The sequence below is a fragment of the Vidua macroura genome, chromosome 1 (genome assembly GCF_024509145.1).
Source record: "Vidua macroura isolate BioBank_ID:100142 chromosome 1, ASM2450914v1, whole genome shotgun sequence".
NCBI lineage: Eukaryota > Metazoa > Chordata > Aves > Passeriformes > Viduidae > Vidua > Vidua macroura.
This window is the reverse complement of record NC_071571.1, coordinates 54,550,491-54,574,742: the sequence shown is the minus strand read 5'-3', so window position 1 is coordinate 54,574,742 and position 24,252 is coordinate 54,550,491. Positions and strand designations below refer to the sequence as shown.

Genomic DNA, 24,252 nt, shown 5'->3' with positions numbered 1-24,252 from the left:
TCTACTTCCCAGAGAAACTCTATCAAGAAGTATGCATGTAAAGTAATCAGAACTGCAAGGGAGACACCAAAAGCTTTTCCTCTTCTGAAATGCAGTCAGCATTCTCAGCTGCAGGGCTGATGATCATACAAAATTAAAAGAAATAGAAGCACATAATTTGACTTTAATAAATACCCAGCAAGGTCATTGTCAATCTGACTAAAATTAAATCTAAAAATTCCTTCAAGAACTGTGTCTTAAGTTTGTACTTAAGTTTATGCCCTAAGTTTAGTCCCTTGCACAATTCATAATTAGATTTTTCAAAAATATAAACAAACGCTTGACCCCTTCCATGCAGCTGTGTCAGCTTTAGAACATATATTCTCTTTGCAAACATGTCCACATCTTGTGAGGTTTTCCATGGCTAGTGCTTACACTGCTGTGAAAAATCAGTGTTTGGCTACTAGAATTTTTGATGACCTGAGGATAAAAAATATTTCTAGTTCTTTTCCTTCCACTCCCCAAGAAAGACAGGGAATTTGAAACTAATGAACTAATATCCACAATAAAAAGGAACATTTAATACTCCAGAACAGAGCTTTAAATTTAGCATTTTATTCCTCTGATACCACAAACCACAATAAATAAAAAGGCTTCTTCTTTTCCTTCAATCAATACAATCCCTTAATAATTCAAATTTCAAAACATTTACATAAAATATTAGCATTATGTATTTGTAATTGATAAACTGAGCCAGAAAGGCAATCTGTTTTCAATTACTTGCGGCAAGTAGACAGGGTGATAGTGCACAAACTAATAACTGACAGTAGTCACCTAATGAACAGGTTCATGCCTTATGGAAGTAATGAGCTTCTGGATTCCATTTTTAATAGCCACTTGCAATCATAAATATTTATTTCCTCTTCTGCTTCATGAAGAAGTTTACTATATATAACCTGAGACGTGCTCACCAAAAAGCCATCCAGCATAACTTCTTTTTGCAAGACCATACACTGTTTTTTATGTTATGGAATGCATTAGTGTAGTTGCAGGTGTAACAAGAGTGTTAACTGACTTATCGCAACAAGAGTGTTAACTGGTGCAGCAGTTTTACATCCCTGTAAATGGGTTCTGAATAATATCATACTTACAACATCAAACTTCTGTGTGATGTTCCCCTGGACATCAAGTAAATAAACTTTGCCATAATGTGTTCCCAGTGCCAAAAACTGTGAAAGAAAGAGATTGATTACATAAACACAAACACACCACAAGAAATATTACAATGCTAAATGAACTCCGGGATTAGCAATGCTGGGGAAAAGAAAAAAGCCCACCACTTTCTATAGAGAAAGGTTATTTTAACTGTACCCAAAGAATAAAACAGGGCTTCAAGCCCACATTACTGTGATAGTGCAAGTTAGCTGTCAGAATGAGTCATGAGGACCCTCATCCACTGACAACTAATGGAGCACCTGCAGTCTGTATACACCAGCTGATGGACTGTGGCAGCAAATTAAAAATGCAGCGTGAGAGCAAGAACCAACAGAGATCTGAAATAGTTCCTAGATCATTTCTGCAGCTTTGTTTCAATCCTAATGTTTCCTTTGAGCTTTATTTTTAATTCTCCTTCATTATTAAAATAAATACAAAGTGTTCAAACATAGCAAAAGGCCAACTGTAAGCCACTGGTAAAATACAGTTGAATTATGGAAGGTCTGTGATAGTGCATTTAAGCACACAGATAACTCCTGGGTTTGCTTTCCTTCACATAGTAACATTCCTAAATAGAATACTCCCAAGACAAATACATTTCCTTGGAAATCTCAGGAGTTTCATTCTAAAAAATAGTCGCAAAATAAAGAAATCTCAACATAAATCCATACTATCACAAACTTATTTTGATACAAACAAGAAGGAAATTGATTCTGAGATCTGCTGTTAATTGAACCCTGTGAACTACACCTAAACAGAAGAGATAGAATTTCAGTACTATTTAATTTATGACAGAGGTTTCTTTTATTTTCCCCCTCCTCCACCCTCCCACTTTCAGCATTACTGAAATAGTCTAGGCTACTCAATTCTCTGTATTTCACTGCATGTGAGCATGCTTCATTGCAACCTATAATGAAATGCTCAAATTTACAGGCACTGCTAAGCGTGTCAGTCAGGCAGCACAATCTTTAAAAAATAACCTTACAGAAAGTCAAGGTTTAAAAGGATTTATCAAAATGGAATTGCTTAAAATGAAATTTCTGTTCAGGCACTTAAAATATGAAGCTACATTAAAAGGAGGCAAGAAAGGGAAAGAAGCGGTTCATTAGAAATTCATTCCCTGCAATGCCTTTCACTCTGCAAGGTTGCCTTTTTTCAGGAAGAAAGAAGTCCCCCGGGTAAAAAAATCAATACTGGTTAATAAAACATCAGGTGTGCAGACATAACTAGGTATGACTATTCCACTGCACAGGCCTGCTTGAATGCACCAGGTGCCATGACGATTAGTCATCCAGTGCAGACAGCAAGCCTGCTGAAAATATGATGCTTTAGCAGCAAAAATGAAAACAAAAATTTCTGAGGGGAAATTAGTCTGAATGCAGAAGCCAGATCTCAGGATTCCCAGCAAAGTTAAACTGCTTTAGTCAGAGTCATATTTTACATATTACTGTATAATTTTTCTAATGATAGCATTTAGCAGGGCCTTTCCTGTTATTCAGGGAAAAAAATCCCAAAAAAAAACCAACCAGAATGAAACAGAAATACCGTTGCAAAACCTGTAACCCAGCTCCTTTCTCTGTTGCAAAAGACATATTCCTAAAAGACTGCAGTACCTGGCTTCTAACAATATTGATTCTTCTCATAAGTAGTGTATCTAGTTTGCTGGAAAACTGAAAATGCTGGGATACTTCAGCAGTTTTCCTGTATTGTCACGCTTTGTGACCCTATAGCAAAAGCTGTATCTGTGCACATCCTTGTAGAAAAATCCTGTTAAACTCTTGGCTTTCAAAATTTACCTGAGATGCAGGAATAAAAGGTAACAGAAACAGGCCACAGACAAAGAGGAAATGCTTGCAGTTTTCCAAATATTTGTGTAATTCTATGTTGTCAAAAACATTTTATAAAGACTTATTGTTTTCATTCACACAGTTAAAATACAAGCTTCATCTTAAGAACCTCTTGAGCCATAGCAACAGTCCTCAGAGGAAAAGAAACACAGCACAAGTCAATCTAAAAATATAGCCAAATAATAAAGATAGATCCTTCAACAATAACTGTTAAGGAGATACTACTGGCTATGAAAAATTATACATTCAGAAAATAGCTACTATGTTTTACATACTAGTAGTTGACAAATCGTTTACTCACACTTTCAGATGTACTTCAGAATGCCTCAATATTCTAAAATGTTTTTCAGTATGTATAAAAGAGCTAAAAACTCATAAAATACAAAAGCAATTGTTTAAGTCACTAAAGAAGCATATGAAGTTTATTCCTTTTAAGAACAAAATATTAATTGTTTTTAAAATTTGTTTACTTTGCATTGTCTATTACTTTATCCTTATCGTCCCTCTGGTACATCAAAATCTCTAGCATGTGCAGTTCCTCTCTTTGTTTTTAACATACTGAACCAGGGAAGGGGGACAGGGAAGTGTTAGTACGACACCCCCCAGAAGTAAAGCTGAAGCAAACAAAAAATACATTAATTACTTTCTTCTATACTGTATTAATATGTCTTCCACAGCCAAATATATGCTAACCTCCTGGCATGATCAAGTTGGTCTTTACTGACACGGCTGTGCAAATAAGCACAGAATATACCAACTTCCTTTCTGAATAAATAAAAGGTAGGACTGTATTCTGATTATAGATCTTAATACTGTTGATAATTAAATCCGAGTAAACATTTTTCTATTAGCTTATGTAAACATCTAACAAATCACTGCATCTTGAATTCGCACCTCATTTCCTCATTGAGAAAATGTGTTTCCCATTGAAAAAATGCTTGATACAAACAAGAAGGGAATTGATTCTGAGAGATCTGCTGTTAATTGAACCATGTGAACTACTTGTTTTATCACTGAGAAAATGTGGATTTCTCAATACAGGTTAATGGTGAATTTTGTTTACATTGCTGTTGCCTTGCAGTGCAACTCTAGATTTGGCATCACTTCTGCACAGAAATATACTTATGTATCATAAGCACAAATAAATACATAAAACCGAGCAGAAGTGCTATCTCAGTCACAAAGCCACATAATACCTTTTCATGCACTATCATGCAGCTGGCTGCATCCTTCTGGAGAATTTCAGTCACTCCATTAGAAAGCCGTTCATACTTGAGCTTAGGTTCTTCTTCACTCTCATCTTCCTAAATTTTTAGGAGTGTAAGGAAAAGGGAGCAAGAGAGAAAAAACAACAAAAATACTTAGAAGTTTATTTTAGATAAAAACAAATTAAAAGATATCCCAAAACTATCACACAGCAACAGGCGAAGATGGATCACTGCGATCTCCTCACAGCAGCCATTACAATCAAAAGCCAAACTTTCACAGTTTAATCACCTGAAGTGGTTTGGGCTGTGCTTTTTGGTTACTGGTTTTTCTTTATACTCCAAAGTTCTGAGTGCAAAGTCTGTATAGCAGCATGTCAATTTAGCTGTAGGAGGCACTTACTTGATATCTAAAAAGCAGGAAAAAATGTGCACATGTACTTTGTTACCTAAAGTTAGTCAATTTAAAAGTAAAATACAAAAAGGATGGATATGATAATGAATCATATATATAATATATATTAATCATATATAATGAATGATAAAATAAAGTATGCCACTGTAGCCACAATGAACTGAAAGCTGAAGCATGCACATTACAAGAAACTTCATGACCTTTACAAGATGCTGCACCTCTGTAGGAAGCATAGAGGCAAAATGCTGTGAACAAAAATAAGAAGAATCCACTAGGAATAAGTTAATTGTATAAAATCCACCAATGGGCTTATGGTAAAAAAAAAAAAACATAAATATGTTTTCTGGGAAGAGGATCTGGACTCATTATATTTCTATGAATCACCTTTATCTTCTGCATGTTAGGATCTTTTTCTGATAAATACTGAAGCCGTTCCTCTCTTTTCAAGCATGTTAGGTATTATCACCTAATCATTACTTAAATGCAAGGAAAGATCGTGGGGCAAAGAGTGAAGAGAAAGGAAACCAAGCTAAAAAAAAAAAAACAACCAAAAGAAAAAAAAAAAAGAAAAAAAAAAACCAAGCAGCAAATTTATTGCTCAAAGAAGACCCAACATTCTTATCTCTTAGGAAAAGAAAATCCTAGTTGCAAAATAGCTCTTTGGTCATAAGCATCTATCTGTAACAGACAGCCTACAGAAGTACAATGCCAGAGAGATTCCACAGGCTTCAGTAAGTCTCAGTTAATCTTATACATACATGCACAGACATACACAAACCCTTATATATCCCTTGGTCCTCACTGGGAAACAGTATATCTGCAATAATATTCTCCTACATTTGCTATTGACTGTAATGAATATATCAACACTGAGTATGTTTCCCACATAAAACATGTTTCATTCTTAAGCAACCAGAATGAACCAGTGCAGTGCTCTAGTTAAAGGAGTGCCTTGACTTCCCACCAACCACTGCCTTCCAATTCCTAAAAATGCACAGTGTCAGCCTACAGCAGAACTGTATTTGTGCAACACTATCTTGTAGACATGATGCAAAAATTATATTTGGAAGAGAGAAATGTTAACAGGTTAATAAAATGCACTTTGTTTAAATTGTTTTTGCAGTACTAAAGCCAGTCTTTCCCAAGTTAAATAGTACGGCCATTTACTATGTGTGCTACCATCATATATGGTAACATGTACATAACCGCATACAAAACATAAAAAAGCCATTTAAACTTATGGAAACACCCAATATTTAGTCCCATGCTTACAGAAATATGCTGCAAAGAGAGTCTGTTTTAAAATGTTATGTGAGAGTTTTATGAGAGAATACAGATGAGATTAATACAGGGATGTCAGCAGTGCATGACGTAGGAGTATGAAGTGGGATGTCAAAATGTCCACTAAGAAACAATTTTATTCAGTAAATCTACAACTGAACAAAGTTGTTACCAGACAGAATGACAATGTCAAATTACAGGTCTGTATATAAATCAGTCAAATTCCTCAAGCCTACAGATTGTTAATAAATGACTACAAGGTAGAGGGAGGAGATAAAGTCAAAGTAAAAAGCATACATTTGATGGAAGGAGACTGTAAGGAAGTATGCATCCATTTATAACAATTAACATATTACTGCATTTTCTACATTGCTTACAAAGATTACACTTGAAATGCATGGGCAATCAATGAATAAATTCATAAAAGTAAAAACTGAACTCCAGTCATCCTAGTTTTTATAAGATCCCACATGTTGCTGGGGCCAGGACATCCAATGTGCAACCAACATGAAAAGTTAATTCTAGTCTCTGGAGTAGTTTGCATAAAATCATTCATCCATGGACCATTAGATAAAGTTACTGTAAATAGGTTTTGCCTGTCTTATTTATGAGTGAAAACTAAGTAATTTTTTCTGCACATGCATATACAAAAAATATATACTTTCAAAGTGTTCTGCCAGGCTTCAAAGTAAGTAAATAAAATGAAAAGTCCCAAATATTAGGCATGATGATGTAACTATTTCACGCTTTCTTGACAGGTATCTTCTTTGTTAAATAAAAGTCAACCTAAAAGGTGAATTGAAATGAGGTCGGGACACTTTACTGTAAACAAAATGAAACAAAAAGGTGATTTTCAAATATTCAAGATTACTGCTTCAGACTCTGATATATTAAATGAATTTGATGATCTCTTATTTAGAGTATCAGGGTTTAATAATTTTAAAGGCATTTTCTACCAGGAAAAGCTTTTATGCAGTTTGAACTTCTAAAGTAAACACAAGCCAGTGTTAATAAAAGCAAATCAATAATTTTTGTTAAATTTTAATACTCTTGAAAACCCACAAATTAAACCATGAGCAGCCTGAGTTGATACGTCTGTTAGCTGTGTTTCTATGACAACCTAGAGGGATAGTACAAGTCCTGACTTGCAGCAAAGCTAAGATATAAACAGAGTGAAATTTACCCCATAAAAGAGAACTCACAGCTTTCCTTTTTTAAGGGAAAAATAATAAAAATATCAATTGCTGAACTTACATGTATTTTTACTATCTGTATAACACTTTTTAAAAACCCTCCTAGAGGATTCTAAAAATTTGAAAATAAATTTTGTAACACTGCTTTTTGTACCAACACTTAATACTACTTCAATATTTAATGCCTAAAATTATCTGAAATAGCAATACTAAATTTTGAGATTCTTGACAAGTATTTTAAGAGAAAAATAAATATTTACTGCACAAAATGTGTAAAGCACATTTTGTAAAGCACACATGGCAGCCTTAAATTCTGAAAAGCAAGGAGACCCACAGAGCTGTCAGGAGGAAGGTACCTTTGTGGTGTTGTAAAATAAATAATGACCATTTTTCAATAACAGGAATGCTAACTTGAAACTCATACTCCATTTGATTTTCCACTTGCCTTTTAAAGCTAAAGCTAGCAGTCATATTGCTAAAATATGCTGTAAAGAACAGGCATCCATAAACATTTCCCATTGAAAGCACCTTTCCAACAGAATGAAATACTCTCATTAGCCTCTAAGACTAATACAAACTCCTTCCTACTGGGAGCTCTTCCAGTTGCCATTGCTGAACACTCCTGAACTGAAAACAAATTACTTCTCATTCACCCAGCACCTATACAATACCAACTTTTCTTCTGGAACAGATTTACAAAACTAACAAGAGCTACAAATGTGCAACAAGCTCTCAACAGGCCAGTGCCACTGCACGGGATTCTCACCAGCCTTTCTGAACTCAGGTTCACAACCTTCTTCAGATATTCTGCCCCATCTTTCCTAGCTTTAGCTAAAGGAACTGCTGTGCTAGAACCATGAGTAGGAAAAAAGAAAAAAAATTCTAAAATCAGTCCTTGTGAAGAAAATTTCCAGAAGAAACTTGTGGGCAGTTCCCAGAGTTATTCCATTAGCCCACATTTGCTCCTGCAGCAGAGGATCTGCCCACAGGACAGTCTGTCACATGAACTACATGCTCCATTGATTACAGATACTCTAATTATGTTACAGGTAGAGACAGCAAAAGTTTCATCCTTCCCACTCAATTTGCCCTCAAAGTTTTTTAAAGCCCTTATGGAAATACACATTGCATATGTTATAAGGCAAGTGTCCTTCCCCTTTGCTGCGCATCTTCTGTCCGGTCCCAGACAGAATTGCAATTACTCTAAATGTCCATTCCAGCCTTGTTAATGCCTGCAAGTTTTGATCCTACATAGCATCTAAACTCCAATACAAAGACAGCTGAAGTCCATCACTGAAGCAATTTCAAAAAGGACACACTTACATCCTACTCCAACAAGGCCCCAGTGTCATAGGCCTTCTTAAAAGGCTATGACTGGAAAAAAAAAAAAAGTACAAAATAAACAAAAACCCTACAGTTGATTTTCTTTTTTTTACATGCCTTCTTTCAAGCTTACATTGATTTCAGAGATTATAAGAAAAATGGTCAATTACTTAATTTCCTCCTGGCCAGGACAGGGTAAATTTTTGCAGTAGTGAGGGAAGGCGTGGCTAGGACACAGAGGCTATCCTACACCATCTCATGCTGTTGCCAGGTGTGGGGAGGGAAGGGGACCCTTCTGAGGAGAAGGGGTTCCTTCTGGTTGATCAGAGGACGGGTTGGGTAATGCTGGTTCCAACCCTGAGTAGCCGATGAGTATGAGTATTTTTGCATATGAATCACTATCTCTTTTGTACACTTTAGTTATTAGTATTGTCACTGTTACTGGTTATTTTCTTATCTCATTGTTCTTATCTCAACCCATCATCTTTCCCTTTTGTACCTCCTACTCTCCTCTCCAGCCCATCCCAGGGGAAGGGGAGGAGAGGAACAAGCAAGAAGCACGTGGTTGTAGAGTCTCAGCGGGAGCACTAAAGTGAGGAGTACCATTCCTAAATCGCAATACCCCCTAGCTTACTGGGTCATTCAAAGTGCTCTGCCTCTGTGTGTCTGAATACTTAATGTTTAGGACACATTATAAAATCTCATTAAAAAAAAACAAAAACCAAAACCAAACCAAAAAACCCCATTCTGCTGCAGAAAGCACAACCCCAGTACTACTGCAAAAAGGTGAGAAGAGACTACTACTTGGCAATTTGTGAGAGTAACTTTTCCTGACATTTAATAGAGGTCAGACCTTTAGAAACTATATCAGCACTTTTATTTATTTAAATAGTCATCACTATCACACAGAAGAAAAAAATTAAACCAACTAGCTAGAGCTCCAGAATTACTAGTTTACACACTATATGAAAATCTCAAGTAGAACCAAAGAAACCAACTCAAATTATTTTCTAATTAAAATAAAACTTCAAAGAACATTTAAAGTTATGCAAAAATGAATAAACGCATCCTTAGTGCTCCACTGGGGGCATCTTCACTTCTTATAGAAATTCAATGACAAATATAAAAAGAAAAAGAAACTAACATAAAAAGACCTCAAGCCCCAAAATGAAGTCTCCAGGGATAGTTACTTATTTCTCTTGTATATGTTCAGAAGCTCAAAGTGCAGCAAAATACCCAGCAGAACACAGTTGCTGACATAATTTATTACTTTTCTTGGTTTTGACATCTTGACTTGATCCAAGGTATAAGCATCTCCAACTCCTAATTTTTTAATAGAAATAATGTCTTAATCAGGACATTGACTGATTGTCTCAGCTTTAGTTTTGAGGGCCTCTGAGGCTGGCTGGAAATGATCTTTCATTTATAAATCCGCTATTTGACATGGGAACAAAGAGTACTTAGCCAAGTGCCTGGTGTGTGGCTGAGAAGCGGAATGGATGACTTCTAGCCAGACTGCTATGAAAAGCACATCATCCGTGGGGTTTTACACCACCATCTGACCCCCTGGCTGTCTGTAAACCCTTTTTATCACCAGAATTGCTTGGAAGGGCAGGATTGCACCCAGGATGATTGTGCAAACCTTATTTGGGACAAGGGAGCCCAACAAGAATCTTACAAACTTAAGGTTAACTGCCACAAGATTTCCACAACAAGACAAGTACTACCCAACAAAAGATGCAGATAAAGCTTTCTATTTAAACCTTCACAACATTTCTATATCAGGGAACTGCACCAAATGGGTCATAATGCCTGCTTTGGCCCAATAAAGAAATTATTACTATTTTCAGCCTTTATCCTTTCCTTGAGTTCAGCCCTCAGACCTTTGTTAGGACCCAACTAATCTGCATTCATTCAAGGTAAAGAGATAGGGATTTACAGATTAACCCGATTTTACACTTGCTGAACCCCATTCCCCAAAATCTACAAGGAAAATATCTAGCACCAAGTCCCTCAGACAAGCAGGTTCACTTATATGTCATCGCTTGTTTTCTCTAGAAAACACGTTAGATTTAGGCTAAAAGTGGCTCAAATAAGCTGGTAATCCAGATAACCAGACAGAAGCTGTTGCAGTGTGCAGCTACGCAAACGGAGCAAAAGGGCTTTGTGAATTTGAGATGGGGGTTTCTATTTCCTAAACCTAAAGCTGGAGTTTCTATTCTGTATTTTTACGTGTATTCATCCTTCCCCCTGGAGTTATTCCCATTGGATTTTACCTATAATGTATTCACACTGGGCATTGTTCTATTGGTCTCACCTTATCTCTTATTTTTCCCTATAAAACCTTTGTCTGGACCCGAGATCGGGGTCACTTGTATGTGCGGCGATCGGGCAAATACAACCTACTTTGAACTGCACAACAAGTGTCCACTCTCTTAAGTCTCTTTATCCTGGTCTTGCTCGCGCTATTTAAATAGCTCCGTCCGTATCAAACGAACCACAAAGGTGGTTGTTGCACCTCTCTCTCTCTCTCTCTCTCTCCGGACGCGCCCGGAAGCGCCTGACCAGTGCTCGGGGAAAGCGAACCAGGCGGAAACAAGGACCGAGAGAGAGAAGAAAAGAACCGAAAAGCAACAAGAAGCCTCTATAGTCTCAGTATCACCCTGCAAATATCCATGTACATCATTTCTCACTTCCTTCTTTACCATATTTCACAACAAAACATCTTCTAATAGCTGTATGCTAAAAAACTAAGACTTACCATACTTTTTTTGTATCTAATGGCAGTAATTAAGCGTGACAAACCATACAGTTTCTTCACCCTGGAAATAATGCTTCAGTTTAGACACCCTAGGTCAGCTAGGACAATGAGCAAATTCTTCAACTTTGCTGATTTGGACAACAAGGCAAGATGCAAGCAGAGCAACTCTCCACTACAGCTTTGTAGGACTAGGTCTGCTGACAGGGTTACTCTCAGTTTTGGGACACAAATGGAAAAGGAAAACAGCGACTCTGCCCCACTACAATATTATGAAGGTTAAAGGATTGAAGGACTGCCTTCACAGTACCAATCAGACCCACCTATAATCCAATTATCCAAAACACATAAATGGCCTGGCTCCCTGTGGGAATCCAGGGCATCCCTCTCTGGCTGCCCTGGAAGGTCTGGGACCCTGGCAGGGGGTCAGAAACCCCCCTTACAGAGCCCCGAGAGACACTGTCTCTGATCTCTATCCATGGAAAAGAGTTTTCAATCTTACAGGATGAATTACAAGCTCTGAGTGTTTGATATAAGTAGTAATTAGTGTGGCACAGGTGCAAAAGTAGAATTTTAGGATTCTAGATAAGGGGTTCAAAGGAGGCAAGATGGAGGAAACTGCGCGTACCTTGTCCTTTTTTTTCTTCTTCATGCCCTCCATGTTTCACTGTGGTGTTGACATTTTTCTATTGGTTTTGGCTGGGGACACACTGTTCAACATGGGCGATAGATATTGGCACATTATTGTAAATATAGCACACATAGATTCTAGTATATAATGTTTTTAACATCCCACTGAGGGGCAGAGCCCCGCACGCTGCAATGCAAGACAGACCTGCTGCAGGTCAGAGAAAAAATATTTTAGATAAGAAAAAATAAACAACCTTGAAAACCAGCACAGACTAATTACAACTCTTTCTTTGGCAGCAGGGCTGAAAGACAGAGACTTTCTACAATCTTGGGAGCATTTAAATATCACAGATCCCAACAGCTCCCAATCTAACACTTAACCTCCACTTTTAAGACTGCAGAGTCTTGAAGGCTCACAAGTCTTCCCCAGGACCTCCTCTTACAGATCTCCTCTGCTCCATCACCTTGTAACCCTCAGATGGACCTTTGCTGATACCCTAACTTCCCTCAAATACTTTATCAAGCCCTCTCAGCCTTTCAACACTTTTCAGTGTGCCTGCCAGGAACCCCATCTTCTACCTCTACAAAACTGCCATGGTCCTCAGTTGGAAGCTCACTTCCAGCCAGGCAATCTCATGGCATAGCTTTCCTATACAGGGTTTTTAATAACTGCTTATAGCCTGACATGAAACAGCTGTTCACATGACACCAGAATCCAGCATAAGCAGCTCACCAAATATACTACAGGTGGTTCTTGGAAAAGGCAGGCCACAGCTCCCATCCCAGCAGCACTCCTACACCAGCTCAGAGGCATTCAGAGGACAGAGATCAAGACTGACCACTGAGTAAATGGATTTGGCAATGCAGACAATTACCATCCTCTATTTCCATAACCTCTTCCCATATCTTAAAAGCACAGATGTTCTTATAATACATGGAAGGAAAAAGGAATGTTATTTACTAATTCAGGGTTGACATATGCAAATGAACACACTGCTCATTTGCAATACAAGGGAACATGGCAAATGAATAAAAATATCTAGCAAGAAAACCTACTGCAAGGGAAAATATCACATGGTAGCAACACATGACTTAACAAATGCAGGAGGGGTAATAAAAGTAGAAAATATTAAGCAGCAAGCTGTAACAAATTGCTAACATGTGCTGATGAATTTAAGGAAGTAACATCATCATGTCACAACACAGATGGGAGATCCCTTTAACTTCTACCCCAGACCATGTCAAAGTCCCTTTACTGTCTGGTAAAACCAATGAATAGGTCATTTTGTTTGGTTTTTGAGAACACGAAGATGAAGAAAAACTCCTAATCTTTACCTACTAAATGCTTACCCTGCTCACAACTTTAAGTACAGTAACAACTGGGTTGTACGTGTGATAAGGTAGATATGCCTTCTCCCCCTCTTCCTTGTTATATTCCTATTTCACAGTCACAAATCAGTTGGTCTTTACAGATCCTACTATTGACTTATGACTGCAGGCATCAGAATATAACTTGTACTTTAAAGATAAGTGGTAGAAGTTTTGAACCCTACACATTAAATTGGTGTATTATCTATTTGATAACAGAAGGAACCCAGGAATATTTCTGGACATTTGTCCGCTTCCTTCTACCCTTAAAGCAAACATGTTCAACTTCAAGTAATCTGACCAACTATTGACTGCATTATGTGTGCATTATGTGTGTAGTAGAGTCTTACTTTTCCTCAGCATCACTTGGAAAAATTTATTTGAAGATGACCAATTCTGGTCAGAATGGGTGTAAGATAAAAGTTTGTCTTTGCAAAGTTTTAGAAGTCAAAATTGTCAAAATATGCAACTTAATGAGGTGGGCAATGAGGACATAACACTATGTAAAGCAGGCAGCTATTCACTTGATCTTCTTCCATTGTAACATCAGGCTTCTTTGGTGTTTGCCTCTGATGCTGCCACTTTTGAAAGAAACTGCACACAAGACAACCTACTGTCTGCCATTCTGATATGGAAGTCAGGAAAAAACCCTAGACCAAATGCTGCTTCTTCTCACACCAACTGGAACCCACGTTATAGTCAAGAAACAACTTAAATAATCATTATTTCTGAAAAAAATAGTTGGAAATTCACAACAAAGATTTAAATTTATTTATTTTCATTGTTACAAAACATCTAGTGTTATGAACAGTTTCCAGGTGTTCCCCAGAGACGCGGGCAGGGCTTTCCTAGTTCCCATGGCAACACTAAAAAAAACTACTAACTCTAGCTAAGTACCAATATTGAAATGCTAATTAGCTAATTGCTCTGTTTGTTTTCTCTAAACTACCTGGAGATAACCGACTTCCCACCCCTCCATGCCGCCACTCTGGGACTAACATGCAAATAAAAACCCCTTAGGATCATGGAGGATCCTTAGCATCCTAATCCCTTAGGATTAGGAGGAAAAAAGAATATAAATCAAAAACTGAACACAATAGAGGAGTCTAGGCAAATGCCCTAGCTGAGGAAGAGGGAAACACATCCCCTGATTGACTTTTAACTGTCGCCATCACCTAAGAAAGAACAGACTATATTAGGCTCTGAGAAGCAGGAATACAGAGACAGAGAGCCCTGGTGCTGCCACCACGGAAGGAGCGGGGACAGCTGTTGTTCTGGACTTCAGCAACAGACTCTGCACGCCATGCCTCCTCATCCTCGGGCCACCGCTGTGCCACAAGGAAAGGAGAAAGGACAGCTGCTGCTCGGGAATCCAGTGACCAACTCTGCATGCCGCCTTCCTTTCGGCTGCCTGGGAAAGCTACGACCATGGGGGCGAGCTCTGCATTGAGCCCCCTGCCCAGCTGATCTTTATAATAAAGAGCTGAACATTAATAAAGGCATTAGCCCTGTTCATTTCAATTTGGGGGCTCATCCGGGATAGCCACGCCCGAAGAGGACCCCCGGACAGCTCGACCACCTGCTTCAAGGGACCCTCGGGAGTCGCTGGCTACCTTCAGACCCTACGACCAGCATGAGACAAGCAACGCAGAGGAGCGTCGGATAGGTAAGAAAAAACGGGAGACGAGCGAATGAGTGAGTGAGTGAGATGGGGGCCGGCAGCTCGGACCCCCCGAAGCGAGAGGGACCCGCTAGTAACGCGTTTCCGGACTCCTGCGAAGGGGCCAGCCGGGAATGGGGGGAAGCGAGTGGAATAGAGGAGCGACTGAGGCGTCTCCTTAGCAGTAAAGCAGGCCATGCTCCGAGCGTGTGGAGGTGCCCTATGGGCAAAGTAAGTCCCTGGCAATCAGGGCAAGGGGAATATCCCCAGCAGGGCAGGTGGGAAGTGGAGGTCCTAGAGGACATCTCCCTGGCCAGCAGGATGGGATAGGACGGCAGGTGGGATGTCCCTGGCAGGTAGGGCGGGGTGTCCTAGCAGGCAGGAGTGGCATGTCCCCAGCAGGCAGGACAGGATAACAGGGCAGGTAGGATGTCCATGGCAGGCATGGATGGAGGTCCTCAGCAGAGCAGATAAGGGAATGTCCCTGGAAGGAAGGACACGATGTCCCGGTCAGACCAGGCACTAACCCGAGTAAGCAGAAAGGCAGGAAGGCAAGCAAGCTAAGCCTAGTAGGGTCAGGCAAAGGGGCTAGGCCAGAGTTCGAGTGTAAGGCTCGGCAGGACGTTCGACCTTACCTCGGCAGGGAGACCAAGCTTCCCAAGCCCAGCAGGAGAGTCAGGAAAGGGGGCTTGGCCGGAGTTCGAGTGTAAGGCTCGGCAGGACATTTGACCTTACCTCGGCAGGGTGACCAAGCTTCCCAAGCCTAGTAGGAGGGTCAGGCAAGGGGGATTGGCCGGAGTACGAGTGTAAGGCTCAGCAGGACGTTCGACCTTACCTCGGCAGGGAGACCAAGCTTCCCAAGCCTAGTAGGAGAGTCAGGCAAGGGGGCTTGGCCAGAGTTCGAGTGTAAGGCTCGGCAGGACGATCGACCTTACCTCGGCAGGAAGACCAAGCTTCCCAAGCCTAGAAGGTTCAGGCACGGGAGCTTGGCCGGAGTTCGAGCGTAAGGCTCGGCAGGACGTTCGACCTTACCTCGGCAGGGAGACCAAGCTTCCCAAGCCTAGTAGGAGAGTCAGGCAAGGGGGCTTGGCCGGAGTTCGAGTGTAAGGCTCGGCAGGACGATCGACCTTACCTCGGCAGGAAGACCAAGCTTCCCAAGCCTAGTAGGGTCAGGCAAGGGGGCTTGGCCGGAGTTCGAGTGTAAGGCTCCGCAGCACGTTCGACCTTACCTCGGCACGGAGACCAAGCTTCCCAAGCCTAGTAGGAGAGTCAGGCAAGGGGGCTTGGTCGGAGTTCGAGTGTAAGGCTCAGGAGGACATCCGACCTTACCTTGGCAGGGAGACCAAGCTTCCCAACCCTAGTAGGAGAGTCAGGCAAGGGAGCTTGGCCAGAGTTCGAGTGTAAGGCTCGGCAGGACGTTTGACCTTACCTCAGCAGGGAGACCAAGCTTCCCAAGCCTAGTAGGAGAGTCAGGAAAGGGGGCTTGGCCGGAGTTCGAGTGTAAGGCTCGGCAGGACGTTCGACCTTACCTCGGCAGGGAGACCAAGCTTCCCAAGCCTAGTAGAGTCAGGCAAGGGGGCTTGGGCGGAGTTCGAGTGTAAGACTCGGCACGACGTTCGACCTTACCTCGGCAGGGAGACCAAGCTTCCCAAGCCTAGTAGGGTCAGGCAAGGGGGCTTGGCCGGAGTTCGAGCGTAAGGCTTGGCAGGACGTTCGACCTTACCTCGGCAGGGAGACCAAGCTTCCCAAGCCTAGTAGGAGAGTCAGGAAAGGGGGCTTGGCCGGAGTTCGAGTGTAAGGCTCGGCAGGACGTTCGACCTTACCTCGGCAGGGAGACCAAGCTTCCCAAGCCTAGTAGGAGAGTCAGGAAAGGGGGCTTGGCCGGAGTTCGAGTGTAAGACTCGGCACGACGTTCGACCTTACCTCGGCAGGGAGACCAAGCTTCCCAAGCCTAGTAGGGTCAGGCAAGGGGGCTTGGCCGGAGTTCGAGCGTAAGGCTCGGCAGGACGTTCGACCTTACCTCGGCAGGGAGACCAAGCTTCCCAAGCCTAGTAGGAGAGTCAGGAAAGGGGGCTTGGCCGGAGTTTGATTGTAAGGCTCGGCAGGACGTTCGACCTTACCTCGGCAGGGTGACCAAGCTTCCCAAGCCTAGTAGGAGAGTCAGGAAAGGGGGCTTGGACGGAGTTTGAGTGTAAGGCTCGGCAGGACGTTCCACCTTACCTCGGCAGGGAGACCAAGCATCCCAACCCTAGCAGGAGAGTCAGGCAAGGGGGCTTGGCCAGAGTTCGAGTGTAAGGCTCGGCAGGACGATCGACCTTACCTCGGCAGGAAGACCAAGCTTCCCAAGCCTAGAAGGTTCAGGCACGGGGGCTTGGCCGGAGTTCGAGCGTAAGGCTCGGCAGGACGTTCGACCTTACCTCGGCAGGGAGACCAAGCTTCCCAAGCCTAGTAGGAGAGTCAGGCAAGGGGGCTTGGCCAGAGTTCGAGTGTAAGGCTCGGCAGCACGTTCGACCTTACCTCGGCAGGGAGACCAAGCTTCCCAATCCTAGTAGGAGAGTCAGGCAAGAGGGCTTGGCCGGAGTTCGAGTGTAAGGCTCGGCAGGACGTTCGACCTTACCTCGGCAGGGAGACCAAGCTTCCCAAGCCTAGTAGGGTCAGGCAAGGGGGCTTGGCCGGAGTTCGAGCGTAAGGCTCGGCAGGACGTTCGACCTTACCTCGGCAGGGAGACCAAGCTTCCCAAGCCTAGTAGGAGAGTCAGGAAAGGGGGCTTGGCCGGAGTTCGAGTGTAAGGCTCGGCAGGACGTTCGACCTTACCTCGGCAGGGAGACCAAGCTTCCCAAGCCTAGTAGGAGAGTCAGGAAAGGGGGCTTGGCCGGAGTTCGAGTGTAAGGCTCGGCAGGACGTTCCACCTTACCTCGGCAGGGAGACCAAGCATCCCAAGCCTAGCAGGAGAGTCAGGCAAGGGGGCTTGGACAGAGTTCGAGTGTAAGGCTCGGCAGGACGATCGACCTTACCTCGGCAGGAAGACCAAGCTTCCCAAGCCTAGAAGGTTCAGGCACGGGGGCTTGGCCGGAGTTCGAGCGTAAGGCTCGGCAGGATGTTCGACCTTACCTCGGCAGGGAGACCAAGCTTCCCAAGCCTAGTAGGAGAGTCAGGAAAGGGGGCTTGGCCGGAGTTCGAGTGTAAGGCTCGGCAGGACGTTCGACCTTACCTCAGCAGGGAGACCAAGCTTCCCAAGCCTAGTAGGGTCAGGCAAGGGGGCTTGGCCGGAGTTCGAGTGTAAGACTCGGCAGGACGTTCGACCTTACCTCGGCAGGGAGACCAAGCTTCCCAAGCCTAGTAGGGTCAGGCAAGAGGGCTTGGCCGGAGTTCGAGTGTAAGGCTCGGCACAACGTTCGACCTTACCTCTGCAGGGAGACCAAGCTTCCCAAGCCTAGTAGGAGAGTCAGGAAAGGGGGCTTGGCCGGAGTTCGAGTGTAAGGCTCGGCAGGACGTTCAACCTTACCTCGGCAGGGAGACCAAGCATCTCAAGCCTAGCAGGAGAGTCAGGCAAGAGGGCTTGGCCAGAGTTCGAGTGTAAGGCTCGGCAGGACGATCGACCTTACCTCGGCAGGAAGACCAAGCTTCCCAAGCCTAGAAGGTTCAGGCAAGGGGGCTTGGCTGGAGTTCGAGCGTAAGGCTCGGCAGGACGTTCGACCTTACCTCAGCACGGAGACCAAGCTTCCCAAGCCTAGTAGGAGAGTCAGGCAAGGGGGCTTGGCCAGAGTTCGAGTGTAAGGCTCGGCAGGACGTTCGACCTTACCTCGGCATGGAGACCAAGCTTCCCAAGCCTAGTAGGAGAGTCAGGAAAGGGGGCTTGGCCGGAGTTCGAGTGTAAGGCTCGGCAGGACGTTCGACCTTACCTCAGCAGGGAGACCAAGCTTCCCAAGCCTAGTAGGAGAGTCAGGCAAGGGGGCTTGGACAGAGTTCGAGTGTAAGGCTCAGCAGGACGTTCGACCTTACCTCGGCAGGGAGACCAAGCTTCCCAAGCCGAGTAGGAGAGTCAGGCAAGGGGGCTTGGCCGGAGTTCGAGCGTAAAGCTCGGCAGGACGTTCGACCTTACCTCAGCAGGGAGACCATGCTCCCCAAGCCTAGTAGGGTCAGGCAAGGCGGCTTGGCCGGAGTTCGAGCGTAAGGCTCGGCAGGACGTTCGACCTTACCTCGGCACGGAGACCAAGCTTCCCAAGCCTAGTAGGGTCAGGCAAGGTGGCTTGGCCGGAGTTCGAGTGTAAGGCTCGGCAGGACGTTCGACCTTACCTCGGCAGGGAGACCAAGCTGCCCAAGCCTAGTAGGGTCAGGCAAGAGGGCTTGGCCGGAGTTCGAGTGTAAGACTCGGCACGACGTTCGACCTTACCTCGGCAGGGAGACCAAGCTTCCCAAGCCTAGTAGGACAGTCAGGCAAAAGGGCTTGGCCGGAGTTCGAGTGTAAGGCTCGGCAGGACGTTCGACCTTACCTCGGCAGGGAGACCAAGCTTCCCAAGCCTAGTAGGAGAGTCAGGAAAGGGGGCTTGGCCGGAGTTCGAGTGTAAGGCTCGGCAGGACGTTCGACCTTACCTCGGCAGGGAGACCAAGCTTCCCAAGCCTAGTAGGGTCAGGCAAGGGGGCTTGGTCGGAGTTCGAGTGTAAGGCTCGGCAGGACGTTCGACCTTACCTCGGCAGGGAGACCAAGCTTCCCAAGCCTAGTAGGGTCAGGCAAGGCGGCTTGCCCGGAGTTCGAGCGTAAGGCTCGGCAGGACGTTCGACCTTACCTTGGCAGGGAGACCAAGCTTCCCAAGCCTAGTAGGAGAGTCAGGCAAGGGGGCTTGGCCGGAGTTCGAGTGTAAGGCTCGGCAGGACGTTCAACCTTACCTTAGCAGGGAGACCAAGCTTCCCAAGCCTAGTAGGGTCAGGCAAGGCGGCTTAGCCAGGGTTCGAGTGTAAGGCTCGGCAGGACGTTCGACCTTACCTCGGCACGGAGACCAAGCTTCCCAAGCCTAGTAGGGTCAGGAAAGGGGGCTTGGCCGGAGCTCTAGTGTAAGGCTCGGCAGGACGTTCGACCTTACCTCGGCAGGGAGACCAAGCTTCCCAAGCCTAGTAGGGTCAGGCAAGGGGGCTTGGTCGGAGTTCGAGCGCAAGGCTCGGCAGGACGTTCGACCTTACCTCGGCAGGGAGACCAAGCTTCCCAAGCCTAGTAGGAGAGTCAGGAAAGGGGGCTTGGCCGGAGTTCGAGCGTAGGGCTCGGCAGGACGTTCGACCTTAGCTCGGCAGGGAGACCAAGCTTCCCAAGCCTAGTAGGGTCAGGCAAGGGGGCTTGGCCAGAGTTCGAGTGTAAGGCTCGGCAGGACGTTCAACCTTACCTCGGCAGGGAGACCAAGCTTCCCAAGCCTAGTAGGAGAGTCAGGAAAGGGGGCTTGGCCGGAGTTCGAGTGTAAGGCTCGGCAGGACGTTCAACATTACCTCAGCAGGGAGACCAAGCTTCCCAAGCCTAGTAGGGTCAGGCAAGGGGGCTTGGCCGGAGTTCGAGTGTAAGGCTCGGCAGGACGTTCGACCTTACCTCGGCAGGGAGACCAAGCTTCCCAAGCCTAGTAGGGTCAGGCAAAAGGGCTTGGCCGGAGTTCGAGTGTAAGACTCGGCACGATGTTCGACCTTACCTCGGCAGGGAGACCAAGTTTCCCAAGCCCAGTAGGAGAGTCAGGCAAGGGGGCTTGGCCGGAGTTCGAGTGTAAGGCTCGGCAGGACGTTCGACCTTACCTCGGCAGGGAGACCAAGCTTCCCAAGCCTAGTAGGAGAGTCAGGCAAGGGGGCTTGGCCGGAGTTCGAGTGTAAGGCTCGGCAGGACGTTCGACCTTACCTTGGCAGGGAGACCAAGCTTCCCAAGCCTAGTAGGAGAGTCAGGCAAGAGGGCTTGGCCGGAGTTCGAGTGTAAGGCTCGGCAGGACGTTCGACCTTACCTCGGCAGGGAGACCAAGCTTCCCAAGCCTAGTAGGAGAGTCAGGAAAGGGGGCTTGGCCGGAGTTTGAGTGTAAGGCTCGGTAGGACGTTCGACCTTACCTCGGCACGGAGACAAAGCTTCCCAAGCCCAGTAGGGTCAAGCAAGGGGGCTTGGCCGGACTTCAAATGTAAGGCTTGGCAGGACGTTTGACCTTACCTCGGCAGGGAGACCAAGCTTCCCAAGCCTAGTAGCGTCAGGCAAGGGGGCTGGGCCGGAGTTCGAGCGTAAGGCTCGGCAGGACGTTCGACCTTACCTCGGCACGGAGACCAAGCTTCCCAAGCCTAGTAGGAGAGTCAGGAAAGGGGGCTTGGCCAGATTTCGAGCGTAAGGCTCGGCAGGACGTTCGACCTTACCTCGGCAGGGAGACCAAGCTTCCCAAGCCTAGTAGGACAGTCAGGCAAGGGGGCTTGGCCAGAGTTCGAGTGTAAGGCTCGGCACGACGTTCGACCTTACCTCGGCAGGGAGGCCAAGCTTCCCAAGCCTAGTAGGAGAGTCAGGAAAGGGGGCTTGGCCTAAGTTCGAGTGTAAGGCTCGGCAGGACGTTCGACCTTACCTCAGCAGGGAGACCAAGCTTCCCAAGCCTAGTAGGGTCAGGCAAGGCGGCTTGGCCAGAGTTCAAGTGTAAGGCTCGGCAGGACGTTCGACCTTACCTCGGCAGGGAGACCAAGCTTCCCAAGCCTAGTAGGGTCAGGCAAGGGGGCTTGGCCGGAGTTCGAGTGTAAGACTCGGCACGACGTGCGACCTTACCTCGGCAGGGAGACCAAGCTTCCCAAGCCTAGTAGGAGAGTCAGGCAAGAGGGCTTGGCCGGAGTTCGAGTGTAAGGCTCGGCAGGACGTTCGACCTTACCTCGGCAGGGAGACCAAGCTTCCCAAGCCTAGTAGGAGAGTCAGGAAAGGGGGCTTGGCCGGAGTTCGAGTGTAAGGCTCGGCAGGACGTTCGACCTTACCTCGGCAGGGAGACCAAGCTTCCCAAGCCTAGTAGGGTCAGGCAAGGGGGCTTGGCCGGAGTTCGAGTGTAAGGCTCGGCAGGACGTTCGACCTTACCTCGGCACGGAGACCAAGCTTCCCAAGCCTAGTAGGGTCAGGCAAGGGGGCTTGGCCAGATTTCGAGCGTAAGGCTCGGCAGGACGTTCGACCTTACCACGGCAGGGAGACCAAGCTTCCCAAGCCTAGTAGGGTCAGGCAAGGCGGCTTGCCCGGAGTTCGAATGTAAGGCTCGGCAGGACGTTCGACCTTACCTCGGCAGGGAGACCAAGCTTCCCAAGCCTAGTAGGGTCAGGCAAGGGGGCTTGGCCGGAGTTCGAGTGTAAGGCTCGGCAGGACGTTCGACCTTACCTCAGCAGGGAGACCAAGCTTCCCAAGCCTAGTAGGAGAGTCAGGCAAGGGGGCTTGGCCGGAGTTCGAGTGTAAGGCTCGGCAGGACGTTCGACCTTACCTCGGCAGGGAGACCAAGCTTCCCAAGCCTAGTAGGGTCTGGCAAGGCGGCTGGGCCGGAGTTCGAGTGTAAGGCTCTGCAGGACGTTCGACCTTACCTCGGCAGGGAGACCAAGTTTCCCAAGCCTAGTAGGAGAGTCAGGCAAGGGGGCTTGGCCGGAGTTCGAGTGTAAGGCTCGGCAGGACGTTCGACCTTACCTCGGCAGGGAGACCAAGCTTCCCAAGCCTAGTAGGGTCAGGCAAGGGGGCTTGGCCGGAGTTCGAGTGTAAGACTCGGCAGGACGTTCGACCTTACCTCGGCAGGGAGACCAAGCTTCCCAAGCCTAGTAGGAGAGTCAGGCAAGAGGGCTTGGCTGGAGTTCGAGTGTAAGGCTCGGCAGGACGTTCGACCTTACCTCGGCAGGGAGACCAAGCTTCCCAAGCCTAGTAGGGTCAGGCAAGGCGGCTTGGCCGGAGTTCGGATGTAAGGCTCGGCAGGATGTTCGACCTTACCTCGTCAGTAAGACCAAGCTTCCCAAGCCTAGTAGGGTCAGGCAAGGCGGCTTGGCCGGAGTTCGAGTGTAAGGCTCGGCAGGACGTTCGACCTTACCTCGGCAGGGAGACCAAGCTTCCCAATCCTAGTAGGACAGTCAGGCAAGAGGGCTTGGCCAGAGTTCGAGTGTAAGGCTCGGCAGGACGTTCGACCTTACCTCGGCACGGAGACCAAGCTTCCCAAGCCTAGTAGGAGAGTCAGGCAAGGGGGCTTGGCCGGAGTTCGAGTGTAAGGCCCGGCAGGACGTTCGACCTTACCTCGGCAGGGAGACCAAGCTTCCCAAGCCTAGTAGGGTCAGGCAAGGGGGCTTGGCCGGAGTTCGAGTGTAAGGCTCGGCAGGACGTTCGACCTTACCTCGGCAGGGAGACCAAGCTTCCCAAGCCTAGTAGTACAGTCAGGCAAGGGGGCTTGGCCGGAGTTCGAGTGTAAGGCTCAGCAGGACGTTCGACCTTACCTCAGCAGGGAGACCAAGCTTCCCAAGCCTAGTAGGAGAGTCAGGTAAGGGGGCTGGGCCGGAGTTCGAGTGTAAGGCTCGGCAGGACGTTCGACCTTACCTCGGCAGGGAGACCAAGCTTCCTAAGACTACTAAGAAGGTTAGGCAACGTGCGAAGTATGAGTTGGGTCGAGACTTAGCAGGGGTACAAGCCTAGAAAGTCCAACAAGAAGTCCAAAACTTAGGCCGAAGAGCAAGATAACAGAGGACAATAGATGTGAATGTGACTAGTGATTGTCCTAGCCAAGAAACAATGTAAAGTGTCCAGAAGGTAGTCGGGGTTTAGTTAAAAGAGACTAAATTCAGGCAAGGGATTCAAAATACTAAGTTGTGGGAATGGAGCTTTAGTTGCCTGTTAGTATATTCCATTTTACATAGATACACCATTTAAAGCATTTTCTTTCCCTTTCTTTCTGAGGCCTGAAAATGGGAAGAGGTTATAGTAAAGGAGCAGATTCTTCCAAAGAGAAAGCCAGTAGGATTCCCCCTAACAGCCCCTTAGGGCAATTATTAGACCAATGGGATTCTCTGGAAGCCACGAAGAGTCTAAACAAGAGTAAGATGATACATTACAGTATAGAAGTATGGCCGGAGTTAGAATTACAGGGAGAATGGCCATGGTATGGAACCCAAGATCAGTGGATGTGTAATCAGCTAAACCAACACCTAAAAACCTGAGAGAACCTTGATATAGAACAACTATCTTATGCAGCTTGCTGGCTGGAGAATTCTATAAATAATGAGACTGTGAGAATATGCAAGTTACAAAGAAATAGAGAAGAAGACAAAGAGAATGGAGAAGAAGAGACTAGAAAAAAAAAAAGATGGGACCCCCTTGATTACCTACCCCCTTCTGCTCCTGTTACCTCTCCAACAGTTTCCCCAGTAAATCCTTCGGCCCCTCCTATT

At 45.9% G+C, this 24,252-nt stretch overlaps 1 protein-coding gene across 4 annotated transcripts in view; it reads right to left on the bottom strand.

Annotated features, from left to right (window-relative positions):
• Positions 1–24,252, bottom strand: part of VPS41 (VPS41 subunit of HOPS complex) — a 123,404-nt gene that overhangs the window by 80,935 nt on the left and 18,217 nt on the right. The window contains exons 1-3 of one of the 4 annotated variants that reach the window (XM_053969837.1): positions 10,865–10,908; positions 4,238–4,345; positions 1,131–1,208 (exon numbers count right to left, since the gene is read on the bottom strand). The exons of 1 other annotated variant lie outside the window; for it this stretch is intronic. In XM_053969837.1, coding sequence (XP_053825812.1) covers positions 1,131–1,208; positions 4,238–4,255 — 96 coding nt within the window. In that variant the 5' untranslated portion in view covers positions 4,256–4,345; positions 10,865–10,908. Of the gene's footprint in view, positions 1–1,130; positions 1,209–4,237; positions 4,346–10,864; positions 10,909–24,252 lie in introns of those variants that run through there. 2 more of the 4 variants (XM_053969823.1, XM_053969831.1) reach the window with 2 other exon arrangements.